General features: G+C 29.5%; 1 protein-coding gene and 1 long non-coding RNA gene across 4 annotated transcripts in view; one reads left to right on the forward strand and one right to left on the reverse strand.

Moving 5' to 3' along the window:
• Window positions 1–499: 499 nt before the first annotated feature.
• LOC139427014 (uncharacterized) lies at window positions 500–13,577 on the forward strand. Its single transcript, XR_011638133.1, has 3 exons — window positions 500–659; window positions 10,498–11,183; window positions 11,516–13,577. It is a non-coding gene; the product is annotated as an uncharacterized lncRNA (long non-coding RNA).
• A 172-nt stretch (window positions 13,578–13,749) lies between these two features.
• Window positions 13,750–19,544, reverse strand: part of LOC107438524 (proton channel OtopLc) — a 44,582-nt gene continuing 38,787 nt past the window's right edge. For all 3 annotated transcript variants that reach the window (XM_043040638.2, XM_043040637.2, XM_043040639.2), the window contains 2 exons: window positions 17,109–17,301; window positions 13,750–14,875 (listed from right to left, as the gene is read on the reverse strand). In XM_043040638.2, coding sequence (XP_042896572.1) covers window positions 13,863–14,875; window positions 17,109–17,301 — 1,206 coding nt within the window. In that variant the 3' untranslated portion in view covers window positions 13,750–13,862. The remainder of the gene's footprint in view (window positions 14,876–17,108; window positions 17,302–19,544) is intronic.

Below are 19,544 nucleotides of genomic sequence, written 5' to 3' on the forward strand. Positions count from 1 at the left end.
TTTTTTTTGGATTTTTTTATTCATGTAGAGTTATGCTTTTATACAATTTCTTATTTTCTATTTTAGTTTTAATATAGAAGTTTTTGAATAATTTTTTAACTACTTATAAAAGCTTTAATTTCGAAAATATTAAAAATTATTTGTTTTTTAAATATTTTTTTTTGCAAGAGAACACAATAGGAACGAATTATCATAATTTTTCCCAGCATACATTTTATTTTTGAAAAAAAAAATATATATATATATAAGCGCAATACCTTATTTAAAATCGTTTGTAAAATAATTTAAATTGCCCGAACTTCTTTTCGTGATTAAGAAAAATATTTTAGTTGTATTCTTATATATAAATTCTTAACTCGATTTTTTGAATGAAGCATTATTCATAAACAGAATAATAAACCAACTGTTATCGCTAATGTAAATAAAAACAGCATTTTTCACTGTATGTTTCTTTGTATGATATTCTGTAGTAGATAACATGATTTACTTGTTTCTCAGTGTCATTTTTGTACTTATGAGAAAAGTGGCGGATTATTCTATTCCGATAAAAAAATTTCATTTAAGAAAGTTTTGTTCAAAGTTTCGTTTGTGTTCGCTAGTAATTTTATAGTTCTGATTTTAATGAATAATATATTTTCCTGTTTCCATGACATATATTGGTAAGAATTATTGAAAACATTGTAAAACATATTCTTTTATAACTTTTTTTTTTGAAGTAACGCATTATTTTCTTTGAAACCTATTTTTTTTGTAATTTCATTTTGTATAATTAAATTGATTCAGTTAATTTAGTTTATATTTTCTTTTCTCTAAAAGTTATTAAATTATATAATTTATTCCTCAAAAACTCTTTTTAAAAATTAAAATTTAAAAATTTTTAATAATGAGAAAAAGATGTTATTATGAATGAATTAAAATATTATATGCAAGAACTTTCTAGTCTTAGAAATAGCAAAAGCTTTCTATGTAAAGACCATTACTAAAAATGCTATTGATTTATTCAAATATGTTACACGTATAACCTCAAGTATCTAATTACATAAATAATTCAAATAGTACGTATCTTAATTATAATGCTGTACATTTATTTCATTAGTCTAAGCGAGCAACATATATTTCATATATTTTTTTTAATCTCATTGATCAAAATTTAAAATTTGAACAAAATTTTTTCCGTTAGTATATTTTTTTCCTTTTTGAAAGACAAAATGCGACATTTATTTATTACCATAACTTAGTCACGATATCTATGCACATACGTAATTGAAGGAAGGGCTTGGTACAAAATAATCATAAGCCACGCTGTTTCCATATATGTATTTTACAAGTTTCTGGAATATCCATTAGAAAACAGCAAAATACACAGCAACAAATTATTTACATGCATGGAAATCATGGTGTTTTTTTAGAAAACGTGATTCATAATTAAAGGGCTTTGTGCAATTTAGTGATAAGTGACGCTGTTTCCAAAGGTGATATTTTCACAACAAACTATTTCTCGGTAATGTTTCCTTATAGGTGTTTCGCAAGTTTTTCGGAAATTTCACTAGAAAACAACACAATACCGAGTAACATATTATTTGTGATGAGAATTTTATTGCAAAAATGAAAATGACAATTTTTCAATATATCGCCGATAAATGAAGATTCATTTAGCAACTTTTTAAATATTTTACTTTTGCACTTCTATGGTAATAGCGGAAATGCAGCATCAGCTTGGACTTCTTCGCTCATGAAAACTTTTAACTTACACTTTTTTACAATATTTAGGCATAAATTAGGAAGTAATTAAGAGTCTCGATAATTCAAGGAGGAAGGACCAAGTCCACCTCGTACTTTTGAAAACTCAAACTACTTTAATTTAAACTTTAATAAATGTTTTAAAAAATGGAAACAAAGCAATTTTTAAATTTCAGTATTAATTAAAAAATTATACATTATATTTTACTTTATAACTGTCATTGAACAGCCAACCCATTTTTTTGGGGGGGTTTATGACTACTATATCCATACCCATGTAATTTTGAACCCAATTCAGAAGACAAGGGAACTCCTGAATCAAGTATTGCGATAAATTTGTCTTCATGGAAGACTTTTTGATGCAATGAACCCGCATTTGCGTTACATGGAGAAGAAAACCACAAAAATATCCCACTGTTAGCAAGACGGCAAGGAGACTCTAACCCATGATCCGTCTGAAGGATATTTTACGCCAGTACTGTACTCGGCGTGGGGCGGGTGCGGAATTCGTATCGACAAGCCATCTATGGGATTCGAACCCGGTTCACCTCATAGAAAGGCGAACGGTCTACCCCATGAGCCACAACGGCTCAATACATTATATTTTATTTTATAACCGTCGTTGAGCAGCCGACCACCCGAATTCAAGTGTACTACTTAAAATATTCAACGCCGTAGCCTTATAATTTTTTACCCAATCTAGAAGACAAGGAAACTCCTGGATTAGTATCCCCAGAGGCGTTCATTTATTATGGTATTTTAGAGGATTTTGTGACCCTGACATATTTAACGTGCACCAGACACCATTTAGTACATGGGGATTCGTCGGCCAGCTGCATTTGAACTCGCGTTCTCACGAATACGAGTCCAACGTCCTACAAACTGGGCCATCCCAGCCATATATTTTATTTTATTTTTTAACCGTCCTTGAACAGCCAACCCAATCTTGAGTTTGCGACTATTAATGTTCAACTCCGTATTCTTGATACAGGAATTCCAAAAATTTTGGAATTCCTGTATCAAGGTATCAAGAACTGGGAGATATTTGCCTTCGTGGAGAGTTTTTTGATGGAAACCCACATTTCCGTTACATGGAGAGGAAAATCACGAAAACCTCCCACGGATAGCCTGCAGCAGAGACTCCAACCCATGATCCGTCCATCACTGAGTACATTTACGTCAGCACTGTGGTCGGTGCGAGCCGGGTGCGGACTTCGTATTCGTATATTCTATTTAAAGAAAATTTACTCTAACCTTGCTTGGCCTATCGCCTCCCTCTAGATTTTGATTGTCAATTATGCACCTCCCCCCCCCACCCCTAAATGTTGACCACCATCTATCGCCATTCTCTTTTTTTAATTTAAAAAACATGAGCTGTCCCGATTAAGCATCGATAATACTGAATAGAAAATAAAATAAAATAACAATGTAATTTTTTTGCAATTTTATCCTTTACTTTTTCAAAAAGAACAGGTATTTGAAGAAGAAAACTAAAACACGAGAGCATATTAACTTATTTTTTAATGGAATCTGTGAAAATTGGAAAGGTTGATAATTAAAATTTAAAGTCTATATTGTTTATCTCCATATTGACTGCCTCGTGCTTTCAGTTAAAGCTGTTTGTCAGAGGTCAAGAAAATGTTCCACCTACAGTCCATGGCAAAATTATTAGCTTCTATATAAAATCTTAATTATGAAGTGATACTATACAGCTTTATTGTTTTTTAAAGTAGCTGAAAACCAATTTACACTTATTTATGTTTGTGTATCAATTGGTTAATATTGTAATACAATGCACAAAAAATAAATACAAATAGGAAGTACATAAAAAATCTCTTAAATAAAAACCCAGCACATATATGTTTAAATATGAAAGTATTGCATATAAACTCGTGCAAAACATGTAATTATTAAAAAACGTCTGATAATTTGGTCTAATTATTATAATTTACTAATATAATACCTGATGCAATAAATATTCCATATTTATATAATGTATCGTCAAATTTATATTATATATCCTCTAATTTAACCAATTGATACACTAACGTAAACAAATGCAAGCCGTTTTCAGTCACATAAAAACAAGAAAGGTGTATAGTATCACCTGATAATTAAGATTTAACATAAAATCTTATAGTGCGTCTAATAATTTGGTCAGGGGCTGTATCTCTTAATTTCGAGAAGATCTGGATGATACTATACAGCTACATACAGCTACATACAGCTACATAATCTCTGTTTAACCTGTAGTATGATGAGAAAGTTCAAATAAACTTTATTTTTTTTTATTTACTTATTTATTTATTTATTTTACTATTGATTCTTTGTCAGAATTATGAACGTTCAGTTTTGCATGCGTTTTCAATTTCGATATTGGCTATAAGACTTAGAAAAAGTGTATGTAAGAAGCATTTATCCACAATATGTTCAACGTTTTACTAAAAATGTCAATGAGAGATTTTATTTGTTTATCAAAATTTTATGAACATGAATATCAGTGGGTGATTTTAAATCAAGCGTTAACGAGTCTCAAAATTTAATTTTAAAACCGCAGGAATATGAATCTCGATCTCTGATTTCGAAATCGCGCGAATTCGAATCTCGGTATTTGATTTTAAAATCGCGTAAAAATAAATTTCAATATTTGACTTTAAAATTGCGTGAATGCGAATTCCGTTGCATAATTTTTAAGTCGCTTGAACTCGAATCATAATGTTGGCTCTTTTACGCGATATATAACATAATATTGTGAAAATACGAAACACGATGTTTGATTTTAAATCATGTGAATGTAATTTTTTAAATCGCATTTGCAGTGGTAGAATAGAGCTTGAAAACGATAATTTTTTTCTTTCTCGGAAATTTGAAAACGATGAACTTTCTTGGAAAAGGTAGATTTTTCTTTATAATTAAATTGAAAGAAAAGGGGAAGACACTCAACCAGTATGCCTGTAAGTCAAATGTAGATAAGTCGCGGGAAAAGTGCGGCTGTGCGGAGTAGAGAAATTCTCATATCAATCTCTGTCAAAGCGATCTGCGCGTAAGCAGTGCTGAAGCTGGTAAAAAAAAAATTTGGGGGAACCATCTTTTTATAAGGTATATGTCATAGTTGACTGATTTTTGTTAGGCTGAAAAACGACCAGTTTAAATTACTTGGCCAGCTTTAATTAAAAAAAAAGCAGATATTCATTTAAAAAAAGGGAGGTTATTGACAATTTGCATTCTTTTTATCTTTGGTGTATTTGGTGAATTATTTTTATTTTTGGTGTAGCTAAAGACCTCACAATACGCGTAAAATAATGCGATTAAAAATGCTAAAACTTTGATTTGAAATTTTTTTTAAAATTTGAAATTGTGAGGATTTTTTATTTATTTTCCCAAGTAAATTGAAGATATAAAAAAGAATCCTTATAACTATGCATTATCTTTTTAAGTTTCAAAGAAATTACAAAGTCTATCATATTTAGAATGTCTGCATGCAGAGAAGAATCTTTCTCAGTGAATTTCGTCGGAATAAAGTCGGCAGTTTTGAGTATATAACAAATTTTTTCTAATAAAAGCAAGTGAAAAATCTTGTCTTTTACTTCACTACTATAAAATTTTAGTTAAAATACTTTTTTAAAAAATGATTTTAGACAACGTTGGCTATAGCTGTATTATTCTTAAAAAGCGTTTTTCTCAGTTTCGCGTTTTAAAGAAAAACAGAGGTAAAATTCAAATATCGTTTGACTGGTTTTAGAAAGTTTTATAGTTAAAAAATATACTCATGTATTTCTGCTCTCTTTCTAAGAACTACAGTTTGGACACTGAATTTTTAAACTTAACACAGACCAGGGAAGTGTGTTATGTAACGAAATAACGTTGAATGCATAATATTTTTTTGAATAAAATTAATTCGTATTTTAGTTATACTAAGTGTTCATTAATGGCCACCCTTAATACGTACTCTTCAAATCCTCACCAAAAAAGTATACACATCAATAGTCGAAAATTAATATTTAAGTGACGAAAAAAATTCAAACGCTATCCTAGTTTTACTAATCCTAATTGAGGAAATTGAGAGGAGTTGAAAAATGATAATTAAAAACACCTCCAAGTTTCATTAGACACTCAAGCTGGTTTTGATATTTTCAGTCCCACCGTCCTTATTAGTTATTCTCCGGATTTCGATAGTATTTTTTGTTTCTTCTTCTTTTAAATATTAATTAATGGCACCGATGATAAGGGAAATCACTCAAACTTTGTAAAATTTGAAAGACAAGAAAGAAAAACTTTTTTACGAAATCATTGTAACCGGAGCTAGTCGATTGAATACAATTTTTTTCACAAAAAGTTTGTTTTTTATTCATCCCACGTGGCCACGTGAGATGACAAACTTCAGTAAATTTTAAATAACGTGTGTAAATTATGCACCTCACCATGTAAGATGAGATGAAAAATTTGAATGCTTTATTTTGACCAACGCTAGTCGATTGAATACGAATTTTTTAACAAAAAGTTTGATTTTTTATTCATCCCACGTGGCCACGTGAGATGACAAACTTGAGTAAATTTTAAATAACTTGTTTAAATTATGCATCTCACCATGTAAGATGAGATGAAAAATTTGAATGCTTTATTTTGACCAACGCTAGTCGATTGAATACGAATTTTTTCACAAAAAGTTTGATTTTTTATTCATCCCACGTGGCCACGTGAGATGACAAACTTCAGTAAATTTTAAATAACGTGTGTAAATTATGCACCTCACCATGTAAGATGAGATGAAAAATTTGAATCCTTTATTTTGACCTACGCTAGTCGATTGAATACGAATTTTTTTACAAAAAGTTTGATTTTTTATTCATCCTACGTGGCCACGTGAGATGACAAACTTAAGTAAATTTTAAATAACTTGTTTAAATTATGCATCTCACCATGTAAGATGCGATGAAAAATTTAAATGTTTTATTTTGACCAACGCTAGTCGATTGAATACGATTTTTTTCACAAAAAGTTTGATTTTTTATTCATCCCACGTGGCCACGTGAGATGACAAACTTGAGTAAATTTTAAATGACGTGTGTAAATTATGCATCTCACCATGTAAGATGAGATGAAAAATTTAAATGCTTTATTTTGACCAAGGCCAGTCGATTGAATACTATTTTTTTTTACAAAAAGTTAGTTTTTCCTTTCATTTCACGTGGTCACATGAGATGACAAACTTGAGTAAATTTTAACTAACATGTGTAACTAAACGAGTGTAAATTTTGCATCTCACGATGTAAGATGAGATGAAAAATGTAAATACTTTATTTTAACCATCGCTAGCCGATTAAATACGATTTTTTTTGCCAAAAGTTTTCTTTTTCTTTTCATCCCACGTGCTTTCGTGAGATGACAAACGTGAGTAAATTTTAACTAACGCCTGTAAATTTCGGATCTCACCACGTGAGGTGAGATGTGAAACTTAAATGGTTTATTTTTTATTTCATCAAAATATAAATCGAAACATTTTCGTGAATAAATCTATTTCTAGTGTGTATTAAAATTCATACTAAATTTCAGTTTTTTGTAACACGAGGCTCATTTTATTTTTGTTAAAATGGAAGAAAATATTATTGAACAAATAAAAACATATGTAAATTTAAAATTTCTATGAAATCAAACCAAATATTTTAAGCCTACTCTTTCAAAAATGAGTGAATAATTAAGTTTTTAGAATTTATTATAGTTTTCTTACTGAATCTTAAATATGCTAATATTTTGACATAAAATATTTCTGCTTATTTATAATCTTTCATACCCTTTAATGTATTTCACGTAATTCCTTCCTTATCTTGTTTAGTTAGACTTTCAAGAATTTAAGATAAAGGAAATAAAATAATCAAAAATATCTCTACGAAAAGATGTCACTGATAAATCAATAATTTATAACCAATTGTGTTTTATTTGAATAAAATTCTTTTCGAAATAGATATGTGATATACATCATATTTACATTGATATAAACTATAAACTGAAACTATAAACTAAATTCTTCTTCAAGAGCCAGTTTCTTAAAAGTCAGGCAGGATTGGATACGTGACATGTATGATTTTCTTGAAATCTTTAGGATATGTTCTTTATGTAAAACTATTAAACACGAGTTTTTTTCCTCTAAAAATCATCGAAAATTTTGAGAAAAACACATTAATTTACAAGTAGAAGTTTTCTTTTTTTGTGAATCGAGTGAATCACGACATTGACATTTGTTTTATGTTCTAATTTCACAACAAAATATTTTGAATCAAATTACGGTGAAAATTACCGGCACTATGGGTGTCAGTATTTTTTACTGTAAAAATCACTTCAACAAAGAAAAAAAATCAGATATAGCGTAACTTTTAGACAGTGATAATTAGTGTGAAATCACGGAATTTCTGCAAATAAATAAATATTACAGCAAAAATTACGACATAACATTTTACGGTTAAATAGATTTCACGGATACTGCAGTCAGGGTGCCAGTAATTTGATTCGGAATGTTTTACAGTGTACGTTCACACTAACTATTAAGAAAAAAACACTTTCAGTGGACCTCTGCGCCGAAGGTTAATGATCATTCTAAGGCCTTCAAAAAAAAAAGAACAAAAAAAGGCTACTTTGTTGCATTCAAAATATACTAGTATCAACAATGAAACTCTAAGGTTTATATTTCTGTAAATACATACTAATGAATAGTATCTAAAAATTAAACGCATGTTTGGTGCATATTTGGGGTCACCTTAAAGTAGCAGGAAAGATAATTTTTTTCATGATTTTCAAAGTCATTAACTTCCTTCGCTAATACTAAACAAGTATGAAATTCGCTGAAAAAGAAGCCTTATGTATAGCAGAAACAAAATCAATTCACACACCTATGGTAACTGATTCAATTTATCTTATAATATGGCTTGCGGCATTGATCTTTATTTTATGTTCTACTACGTTCACACACACTAACAAATGAGACAAAAATACTTTCAGTAGACTTTTGCATTGAAAATCAAAGGTCATTTTAAAATCTTCGAGAAAAGGCTATTTTTTTCTTCTTGGATTTTGACTGTTAAAATCTATTAGTACAAACAGGGAATCACAGAGGTACATATTTCTGTGAATACATACTAAAGAGTAGTATCTAAAATTATAAACATAAGCGTGGTGCATATGGGGCATCCCTTAGAAATTAACCTTAGAGTAGCAAGAAAATGAAATTTTGCGCAACTTTCAAGGTCATTTACTGCCTTTTCTAAAACTAAACAATTATGAAATTTGCAGGAAAAGAAGTCTTAAATACAACAGGAACAGCATCAATTCACAGATTTATGGTTACTGATTCAACTATTTTATAATATGGCACTCAAGTTTGAAACTTGTATCTGAGTAATTGAATACCGAAATAGTTATGAGAATGCTGTAAATTGTTTTGAAAGTAGTTTCTAGATTGAGACTGCAGCTCACGTCGTTAGCTTTATATGCTCATATTGGGCCTAAATCACATTTTTTAAAAACAATTTACAGCTTTCCCATACCTTTTTCCGTTTTCAATTACTCAGGTACGGGTCTCAAACTTGAGTGCCATATTATAAAAAAGTTGAATCAGTAACCATAAATCTGTGAATTGATGTTGTTCCTGTTGTATTCTTCTTTTCCTGCGAATTTCATAATTGTTCAGTTTCAGAAAAGGCAGTAAATGACCTTGAAAGTTGTGCAAAATTTCATTTTCTTGCTACTCTAACGTTAATTTCTAAGGGATGCCCCATATGCACCACACTTATGTTTACATTTTTAGATACTACTCTTTAGTATGTATTCACAGAAATATGTACCTTTGTGATTCCCTGTTTGTACTAGTAGATTTTAAGAAGTCAAAATCCAAAAAAAAAAATAAAAAAAAATAGCTTTTTCTCGAAGATTTTAAAATGACCTTTGATTTTCAATGCAAAAGTCCACTGAAAGTATTTTTGTCTCAATTGTTAGTGTGTGTGAACGTAGTAGAACATAAAATAAAGATCAATGCCGCAAAATATATTGGCACTTGTAAGTCGATGTGCTTTTCTTAAAATTCTAGAAATTCTTCAATTTCGACCCTCTAAAGCTTTGAGATAAATTTTTTTCCGCAAAAATAAAAAAAAGTATTTGTCTAATAGTTTTACATGAAGAATATATTCTGAAATTTTCAATAAAATAAAAAATGTCAAGTATCAAAACCTACCTGATTTTTTTTTAAAAAGGGAGCTTAAAAACATTGTTACAGATTAGGTTTCCGTACGGTTTAAATTCTGTAAAAAAGTACTTTTTTTTTATTAGTCAATTTCTCTGAAAATGGTAAAAGTGTGATTGACGATTTACTGCAGAAAATCCCTTTTCAAATCTTAATTTCTCCTTAAAAAAATATAATCTGTATTGTTCCGCTACAAAAATGAGTTTTTTTGCTAACATCGTGCTTTTTTTACGGTAGCATCTTATTTTCTCTTAAAAACTATGATCTGCTTTATTCAGCTACAGCTTTTGCTTACATATTTATTCGAATATTTTTTACAGTAGAATCTAATTACCTCGGAATAAAACTACAAACAATATTGTTAAACTATAAAAATTAGTTCTTTTACTAATATACTGTATTTATTTTTACTTCTTATGATAGCAAGTAATTTTCTGTAAAAAAAAAACTGTAATCTCTATTGTTCACTTACAAAAATGAGTTCTTTTACTTACGTATTTATTCTTATATATTTTTTTTTTTTACAGTAACATCTTGTTTTGTTTTCGCAAGATAAAGCCATTAACAGGAACCATTAGAAACAACAAGCCCATTTAATATCAGAATTAATGATGAATTTTCTACAGATGTCAAATTATAAGGCTGCTGCCTGGATGACCATTGCAGTTTCTATTGTTGGTTTTGCTATACTTATTGGAGGAGCAGTTTTGACTGGTCTAGCATACACAGAAGTGCGACCTAATTATGCAGATGAAAATTACAATCGATATATGGGTGCAAACTTGCAAAGAACTGTAGGTCCTATTATGCTAACTTTTGGTCTCTTATTAATGGTGGGAGCCTGTGTGTTTTTTGGATTCATTATGTTTGCTAGCCAACAACAGCGTTCATCTAAAAATTCTTCAAGGTCAAATGTTAAAAGAGAAGCTTATTAACTTGTTTATAGACATTATTTGTATGTTCCCTAATTTGAATGTTGAAAAATAGAATTAACATATTTGTTTTTCACTTGTGCAAACATTTTCATGATCCAAGCTTTTTGTACCGTTTTGTTTTTCTTAATGTGTCCTTTAAAATTTTCATTCATTTTTCTTAATCCTTTTTCCAGCACATGCTGACTCCTTTTGCAGCATTTAGTAATAGCGCTAAAATCACAATGCTACTTTTTTCCTCATTAGATTGAAATAATTTTAATTACAGGCTATTATTGTATGTAATTAACCCCTTCCTTCTCGTTCTCGTGAAAATGACGGGGTGAGTTTTCGCCCGCTATTTCTCGCTCCCGTGATATTGACGGGCTGGAGTGTTCAGTAGTAACGCGCCAATAAGAATAAAACTAATTCATTTCTTTTGCCCCGAAAACATTTTATTTCTCATTTTACACACCAGATAGCAGTGCCAAGATATTTTTTAAGGTAATTGTAGATAGTTAGTTTATTTTAAACTAGATTTCAGCATTAATCAAATGCGTAATACAAATACAAAAGCCAAAAAAATAGGCCTTTTTATGACCGTTTTCTTGAAAATTTTTACTGATCGTTAAAGGGTTAAAGACAAGTTGTCAGATAAATGTACTGATTTATACAACATTTTTGTAAAAAGTAGCTTTTCGAGAATAATGCAATTACGCAAATCAATTTAAATTACTTGTGCCTATGTCACTTTTGCTCGTAGATAAGAGAATAATTTTTTTTCTTAAATTTTGATTCCATACATCTTTTAAAACTTGAGAAAGTAGGAAAACCTAATTATTCAGACAAGAAGAAGCACAGTTTTTCATTTTCAAAACATACACCTAACAAATATTTGAATTTACAAAGCAGAACAATGATAATGATTTTATTAAAGGATAGTTTTAGCATGCTTTAATATTGTAATGATTCCGTTCTGGCAACTTTAATAAAATCGACTGACTTTAAAATTTAGTAATTTTATTAGATACGATCACTGTATTGAGTGTAGGGTTTAATCTCTGTAGTGCTTAATTGCTCGAAGCTTCATTTTAGTTAAGAGTTTTAGTTGAAGCTCCATGCAAGTTAAGAAAAGTTCATCGTGGTATAGGATTTAAGTAATCATCCGCGATTGCATAAAGTTCGTTTTATTTCATTATCAAATTATTCAAGTATGCTTTTAAAACAATATAAAAGATTTCAAAAGTTAAACACATCACACAGAATTTTAATTCGTGCTATCTTTTACGATATATATCATAGAATTATTAAAAAAAAAGTTACAGTTTCATAGACTTGCTGGAATCCTAGACTTGGCTATGTATTTCGATAAATAAGGAGAACATTCGTTCTTTAAAAAGAAATAACAATATGACCTTGCAAGGTCATTGGATTTGATTGAACCACTAAAAATAATGCGTATGCTGACATGCTCTTAACAAATCAAATACGAGAAGAAAATCGCCTGCAAGAAAGAAACAATATTAATTATTCTTTCATCAGTTGCTTTACATGCGAAGAGAAAGTATTATTTAAATATGATGCAACTCTCTCATTTTACCGCTGGTAAAAGACAACAGTTTTTATTCAATAAGTTTTGTTTTCCTCATTTCACATAATTTAAGAAAAAAAGCAAAAATATGGCTGTGCAACGTCGTTTCAAGAGTTGGCGATGTTGATATTCGTTTGCGTTGGGACCTTGGCATCCATTTGGTGTGCATTTAGACGCAAACAAGCTCTCCCCATAGGGATAATGGCTTTTTCTGAATTTGCAACAGAGTATAGTTAAGTTCAACACCTGATAATAACTGTCTTTAGCTTTTATTCTAAACTAAGAAATCAGGTTTTGCATCTCGTCTAAAATGAACTAAGTCTTTTTTTCTGTTAAGCGTCATTGTAGAATAAAACCAGGACTTAATTTGTCTGACTAACGTGTTTCTTTCTTAAATTTCTTAATCGAAATATGGTGTTTCCCATGGCAACAAAAATCCGAAGATTGTGTTAATCAAAGTTTTATTTCTGATTTCTGCTTTATTAAATTCATTATTAAAAGTTTCGAATATGTATACTAAATTCAATATTGGTTATCTTTCTTGAGTTTTAAATCCCTGTATGATTCTCAGGATAGGAATGTGTTACTGAAGTATTTATTAATGATATAAATAATTATTTCAGTTGGAAAAAATAGTACTTTTTTTTTATTATTTTTGCACTTACCCAGTTTTATTCTGTTAAAACTTGGTACTGGCATGCTTCCAAAAAATTATTAAGTTGTCCTCCAAAATGTAGTTTTTTTACATTAAATAATATTTGTTTGCGGAACTGAAGAGATTTGATTTATCATTTAAGCGAGAAATTAAGCAATTTTAATCACGTTTGGAAAAGAAAAGAGAAAACTTTAAGATCCGGTTTTGTCCAACTTTCTCCTGTATGAAACATAGACTATATGTGTGTAATAAATATTATACCACAGATAAATATAATATGACTGGAGAGCCGTGAGACAATTTTAAAACTGGTAAGAATCCTGCAAGTCTGAAAAGTTTGGGAATCTGTTCTGAGGTAGTCTTCCTGGTCTAAAATATTTTAAGATTTGTTTAATGTACTTGTAAAAAATAAATGTAATGTACTTGAAAAAAATAAATGTAAAATTATTGTATTTTTCTTTATTTAGGCTTTCTGTATACATAGATATGATGAAAGATAATTAATTTTTTTTTACTTATACAAAACGAATGTTATTTATTATCTTAATTCTTGCATGCTTCTCGCTTTTATAATGCAATATTTTCCAAATAACATCTAAATAGCAGTAAATAATGAAATGAATTAAATAGAATAAAAACTTTATTTTCAAACTTAATAAAATAGATAAATGATTTTTGTGAATGGTGAAAAACAAATGTGAAATAAACAATAAATTATACAATATATACATAAAATTATATGTATTCAGACTTGACTTTGTAAGTTCGTTTCCAAATATCACACAAGCATACAGTTGAATGAAATCTGAAAAATATAGTGAGTGGTGTAGTCACGTGAGTAATTATAGTCCAGGCCCAGAAGCCATAAAATTCCATCTGAACTGGGTTAGAATCAGCTCTTCTGGTCTCTAATGTGTTAATTGCCCACATAGCAAAATTGCACACTAAAAGAAATGTAACCATTTCTCTTCCTGGTTTACGATGTGCCTGATCACTGTTTCCTGCACATCTTTTTGAAGCATCGAGGATAAATATGGTTTGAAATGTGCCTTGTATAAGACATACTAACGCTGTAAGTAAAACCAAAATGGTATTCTGATCGATGGTAAAATGTCCTCCGATAACACTAAACATTGTAAATAGATATAAACCGCTCTGGGCTACTACCAGCAAGATGCTATCTAATTCCATTATTTGGTGAGGATTGTACTTCAATTCTCTCACTTGGACGAGAGCAATAACTACGGCTAAAGTTGTCAACAGATAAAGAGCTAACTCAGCTATATGAGCTTCTAAAATAGCTAAATATTTGTATTGAGGTTTGTTGATAAGGACAAAGAATATTATTAGACATATTATAGATAGTACAAGCACCATGATGCCTGTGAACAAACCTTTATTAGCCTTGGCACAATCAACTTGGTAGTAATGCCTTTGACGACTGCCATGAATCACAGCATGATTTAAGCTTGCAGTATCGGCATTAGTAGAAATTTGACGGAATTGGCCTATGTTCTTCCACATTACATATAGAATAGCAGCACAAATGAGACTGTATTCTATGGTACATGGAAAGAGGAAGGGACTCGCATTCTGTACAAGCTCTCCCATAATATTAAGACGTCTGCAACCATGGCTTATATAAATCCCATGCATATCAATTGTTCGTTTGTGTCGTTGATGAGCACCATGAGTTGTATTAACAATTTCTGAAAAGTCATCTGCTATTGGAGAAATATAGTCTTGCTCTGAAAAGAAAATTATATATGGTATTAGTACTTTTAATTAGCGGGTATAACTCGTTATTAAAAAGTATTAAGAGACATGTCAGATATTGTTTAAAATTTTTGATTTGAGTTTTCTTGTACTTAACTTATGATGATTAAACCGGCCAGGTGACCGAGCGGTCAGCGTGCCTGACTGCGATCCTTGTAAAAAATGAAGAAAAAAATTGCTAGTTACTCTGTAAAAAAATTCGCATCAAATTACGATAAAAAACACCGACACTAAGGATATCAGTACATTTTACTGTAAAATCCATTTGTTATAGCAACATTTTACGGATCAAAAAAATATCATGTACCGTAATTTTTATACAGCAATACAGTAAAATCACTGAAACATTGCAATTAAATAAATATTTCTGTAAAAATAAAGGTATAAAATTTTACTGTAAGAATAGATCTTACGGTAAAATGGATTTTACGGATGTTGCATTTGGAGTTCCAGTACTTTTTAGCGTAATTAATCTGGAATTTACAGTGAAGGTGTCTCAAAACAATATTAAAAATAGAAACGAGGACGTTTTATACTTCACGACGCTTATATAATTTCTTGTGACTCCAACCAGGCATAATGAATTTCCCTTTTTTGTAAGAAATTGAAAATTATATATTAAGGGTGATCATTATGATACACTTTGCATTAGATGAGATGAAACCAGATGTACATTCTTAAACGCAACGGTTAATCATTGAACTATAATATCGGTACTTTGAAACATATTATAGTACAAGTTTACTATAACCTAAAAAAGATTTTAAATGGAATAATTTGTTCTTTTAAAAGAAATGAAAAACTTGAGAACAATAACTTAAATACATATGTAATCCATTGCTGAACAATAACTTTCTTTTAATTTTAAAATATAAGCATTTTTTATTATTTAAGAATGAAAATATAGTATTTTATTGCGAAGTTAAAAGCAATTTTTCTATTAAAGCTAAGTGAATGAAAAATATATTTAGATTAAAGTAATCATTTGCTGTAAACATTGCTCTTAGATTACAGACTAAAAGAAATTTGCGCCATATTTCGGAAAGGGGAGGGGAACTACTGTATAACTATCGATAATTTTTAAACTATTTCGAAATCGACAAAAAAATTTCACAAGTTATTTTCCAGCTTTAAGGTCTACCACTATACAAAATTTCAGCTCAACTAGCTCGTGACAATTTAAATAATTTGACAACTTTGACAAGGTGACAATTGGATACAATCTTTCTTGAGAGTTCTGTCTAGCTTTTCAATGCACGTATTTTCATCTGATAACTCAAACAGAATGCATACTGATTAATCTAGAAGTTACCATCGAGCTAATAAATTCACATTATGGTACTTCAGTTTTCAATTTTTCCAACTTTTTTTCGTAAACTTGAAAATACCACTTGTCTCGCTTATACTTCATAAAAATCACAGTTATATGATACAGGTATATTGAAAAGATCAAAATTTTAATTATTATATTATCTTTAAAATGGTTTCATCTTTTTTATAAAATAACAAAAATAAATGGTAAATTGCATGATTTGTTCGTAATAATAAGAGGGTTTGAGTACATGGTATATAAGGAGCTATGCTTGATTTATCATAAGGCTTGAGAGGTCTAGGACCCCCACATTTTTCAGGGCCCTTTGAATGTTACAAATAATTTTCTTTTGTGTTTTTCTTTAAGAATTGTGCATTAAAATTATGAGTTAACAGAAATTGAAATAAATAAAAGCTCAAATTTACTAATATATCACAATTTACTTATGTTATAAGTAATTTAAAGTAACACTTCATAATTAAACATGTAAATTTGGTTTAAAGTAAAGACTTGGGGGCTCACTGACTAGGGCCCCCGTATTTTTAGATCAGGTTCTAGTAAGGAAGTTTTCTTACAGAAGTTAACGAGTAGTTATGATTTCTCATATACTATTTTTTACAGCTATTTCATCTTATAGTTCAGACCAAAATATATCTTGTAGACATATTTAATGAAATAAATGTATCTATGCTATATTATAGTTCTATATTAAAGTATATTTTAATGTAAAATATTATTAAAGTGAAAAAAAAATTAGAANTCATGAAAAAAAAAATTTCACTTAAAAGTTGACACTTCCATGGAATTGCCCTTCTATATTAAAGTATATTTTAATATAAAATATTATTAAAGTGAAGAAAAAAGTTAGAAAAAAAGCCTGAGAGCATATTTACCTAAATGAATATTTTCAGTTTGTTGCGCTTCTAAAACAAAAGCTGGTATGAGATTTGTAGAATTCGGGGTAATTAAGGTTAAAATCTCATGCTTAGTCTCTTGTACAAGTACATGTAGCCAAACACACAAGTTAGTTGCAATCATATGCATCAATCCAAATCTTGCTAATGTTCGATATTTGCTGATAGCCATCTGTAAAATTAATTAAATTCTTTAAATACATTGAGTCGAAATTTTTCTTACGAATATCTTCTTAATAATAATTAATAATAAATATCTTTTAAACACATAGCATAAGGGAAAATTTTCCAAAAAATATAATTCGGTTGCTATAGATTAAGCTCAAAGATGCGAGTTCAAAGAAGTGGCGAAGTTTTATCAAAGTTGGTGCATATTTATCGCTATAGCTACTACTTCAATATTTGTTTCTTTTTTCTTCTGAGTAATTGTAGTACAGAATACATATTATCTCAATCATTTTTCACAATCATTTATATTTGTAATGAAAAGGAATTATTTCTTTGAAAAAGAGCGAGAAAATGAAATAGTTTTCCAAGCACTTTCTTAAATTTTGCACATTCAACACTTGATATTTTCTAAAACGTATTTTTACGTGCTCCCCATACAATGCGTTAAAAAGAATCTTATTAAAAAAATAAAAATATTGAATATTAAAATAGTATTAAATTCTTAAATACTTATCGTTGCAATTAACAATAGCTCTCCAACCCTAAAAAATAGCACAGGCATACGCATTTATATACTTTCTAAGTTTGGATACTAAGAAAATTATGCTATAAATATTTGAAAACTTATCAAAATTTTAAAGGTTTCCTTGTGCTTTCAGGATTGAGATTGCTCATAAATGATTTTCACCCTTTTCCTCGTATTTGTAAGGGAGTATCACGCTTCATGTCTCTCCCTAGTTACGTGTCACGTGATATTTCATACGCATATATTTCCAGCTCAGAGCTCAGTAACACTAGATGATCATAAATAAAATTTTATTTTTAAACTTCAACAATTTATTTTAATAACATTTGTGGGCTGACAATAATGATTCTTTGTGGCAATTTGCCTAAAAATGAAAAATAGAAACATAATTAATATTCAATAGTAATGAAATACTTCGATAAACGTCGCTCTTAATTATCATGCGCAGCTGACCAATGAATAACAATATCAACCCGGCAATATTGTTTCTTCACAGTCTCAGAATTTTCTTTGAAAATGCAATTTTGAAGTAAGATTTCATGGAGAAAAAATTTAGGTAAAATTAAATGGTAGTGGCGTTTCTCTAATTCTGGTGAATAAAACCAAAATATACGGTATTTAAACCATGAATTTGGTAATTTTTTCTATCTTATGGTAACGGTTAACCGGAAATTCTGAATTTATAATTATAGTACTTTTTACCACACTTATATTAAAAAATACAAAGCTGAAAAGTTTGAATTGTTTTTATGCCGTGCTCTAAGGTATCATGATAAAATTACCAAATTTTATCACATATTATAAAGCTCTCTTTTATTGTTAATTTTACCAAAATCATTATTAAAGCACTTCGGTAAAAATTTTACCGAGCTTTTAGGTGTTTCCATAGAACCAGAGAAATGGTCAAATTTACTAGATTCTGGTAGTTGTACTTTTTTTTCCATCAGTGTTACTTTAATCGGTATCAATGATTTTAGGTATAAAATAAATTTGCAGAGGAAAGGAGTGTTTTTATTTTTTAAACATTAACATGAGATGGAAATAATATGAAAATAAATAATATAAAAATAATTAATGCGCTTGATTTTAGATGTCTTTTTTTTGGTAATGTCACGTGTCACTCTTTTTGTTACCTTCTTCTTCCACTAAGTCTCACAATTTCATGAAACCCCTCTCTCCTCTCGAAGCTTGAAGAGATTAAGGGGACGCTATATTGGCTATACAGTGGGATAAATTTTTGATGGTAAATTCTGTTTCATCCTCATTAATATTTAAAAAAATTTTATTTACAGAAATGTGAGTACAGATAAACTTTGAGTAAACCATACAGATTGAAATGCTGAAAAATTGCTTTAAAAATATCGAAATGTGCAGTGTCCAGTTGTCTGAAGACTCATCTTTAGATATGTCTTTTTAACTTCAATTTAATCAGTTTTGAAAATTCAAATCTGCAGAATAGATTTCGATATCTGATTCGATAGATTTTGGTAACTACCGAGAAAGAAGAAAAAACACGCACCAACGGTAATAAATAATAAAAAAAGGAGACGCCTCTCACTTGCTTGACAACTAACCTAAACCAATCAAACAGTTAAAAGATTGAATACACCCCCCTCTGTTCTAAACTGTAAAATCAGATGAAAGATATGTGTTTAAAGTTGCAGGTAGTTTGTGTCTTCACTTTTCGAAAATAAAAAAAATTGAATTTTTATTTTCTATTT

Source organism: Parasteatoda tepidariorum, chromosome X1 (genome assembly GCF_043381705.1).
Source record: "Parasteatoda tepidariorum isolate YZ-2023 chromosome X1, CAS_Ptep_4.0, whole genome shotgun sequence".
NCBI lineage: Eukaryota > Metazoa > Arthropoda > Arachnida > Araneae > Theridiidae > Parasteatoda > Parasteatoda tepidariorum.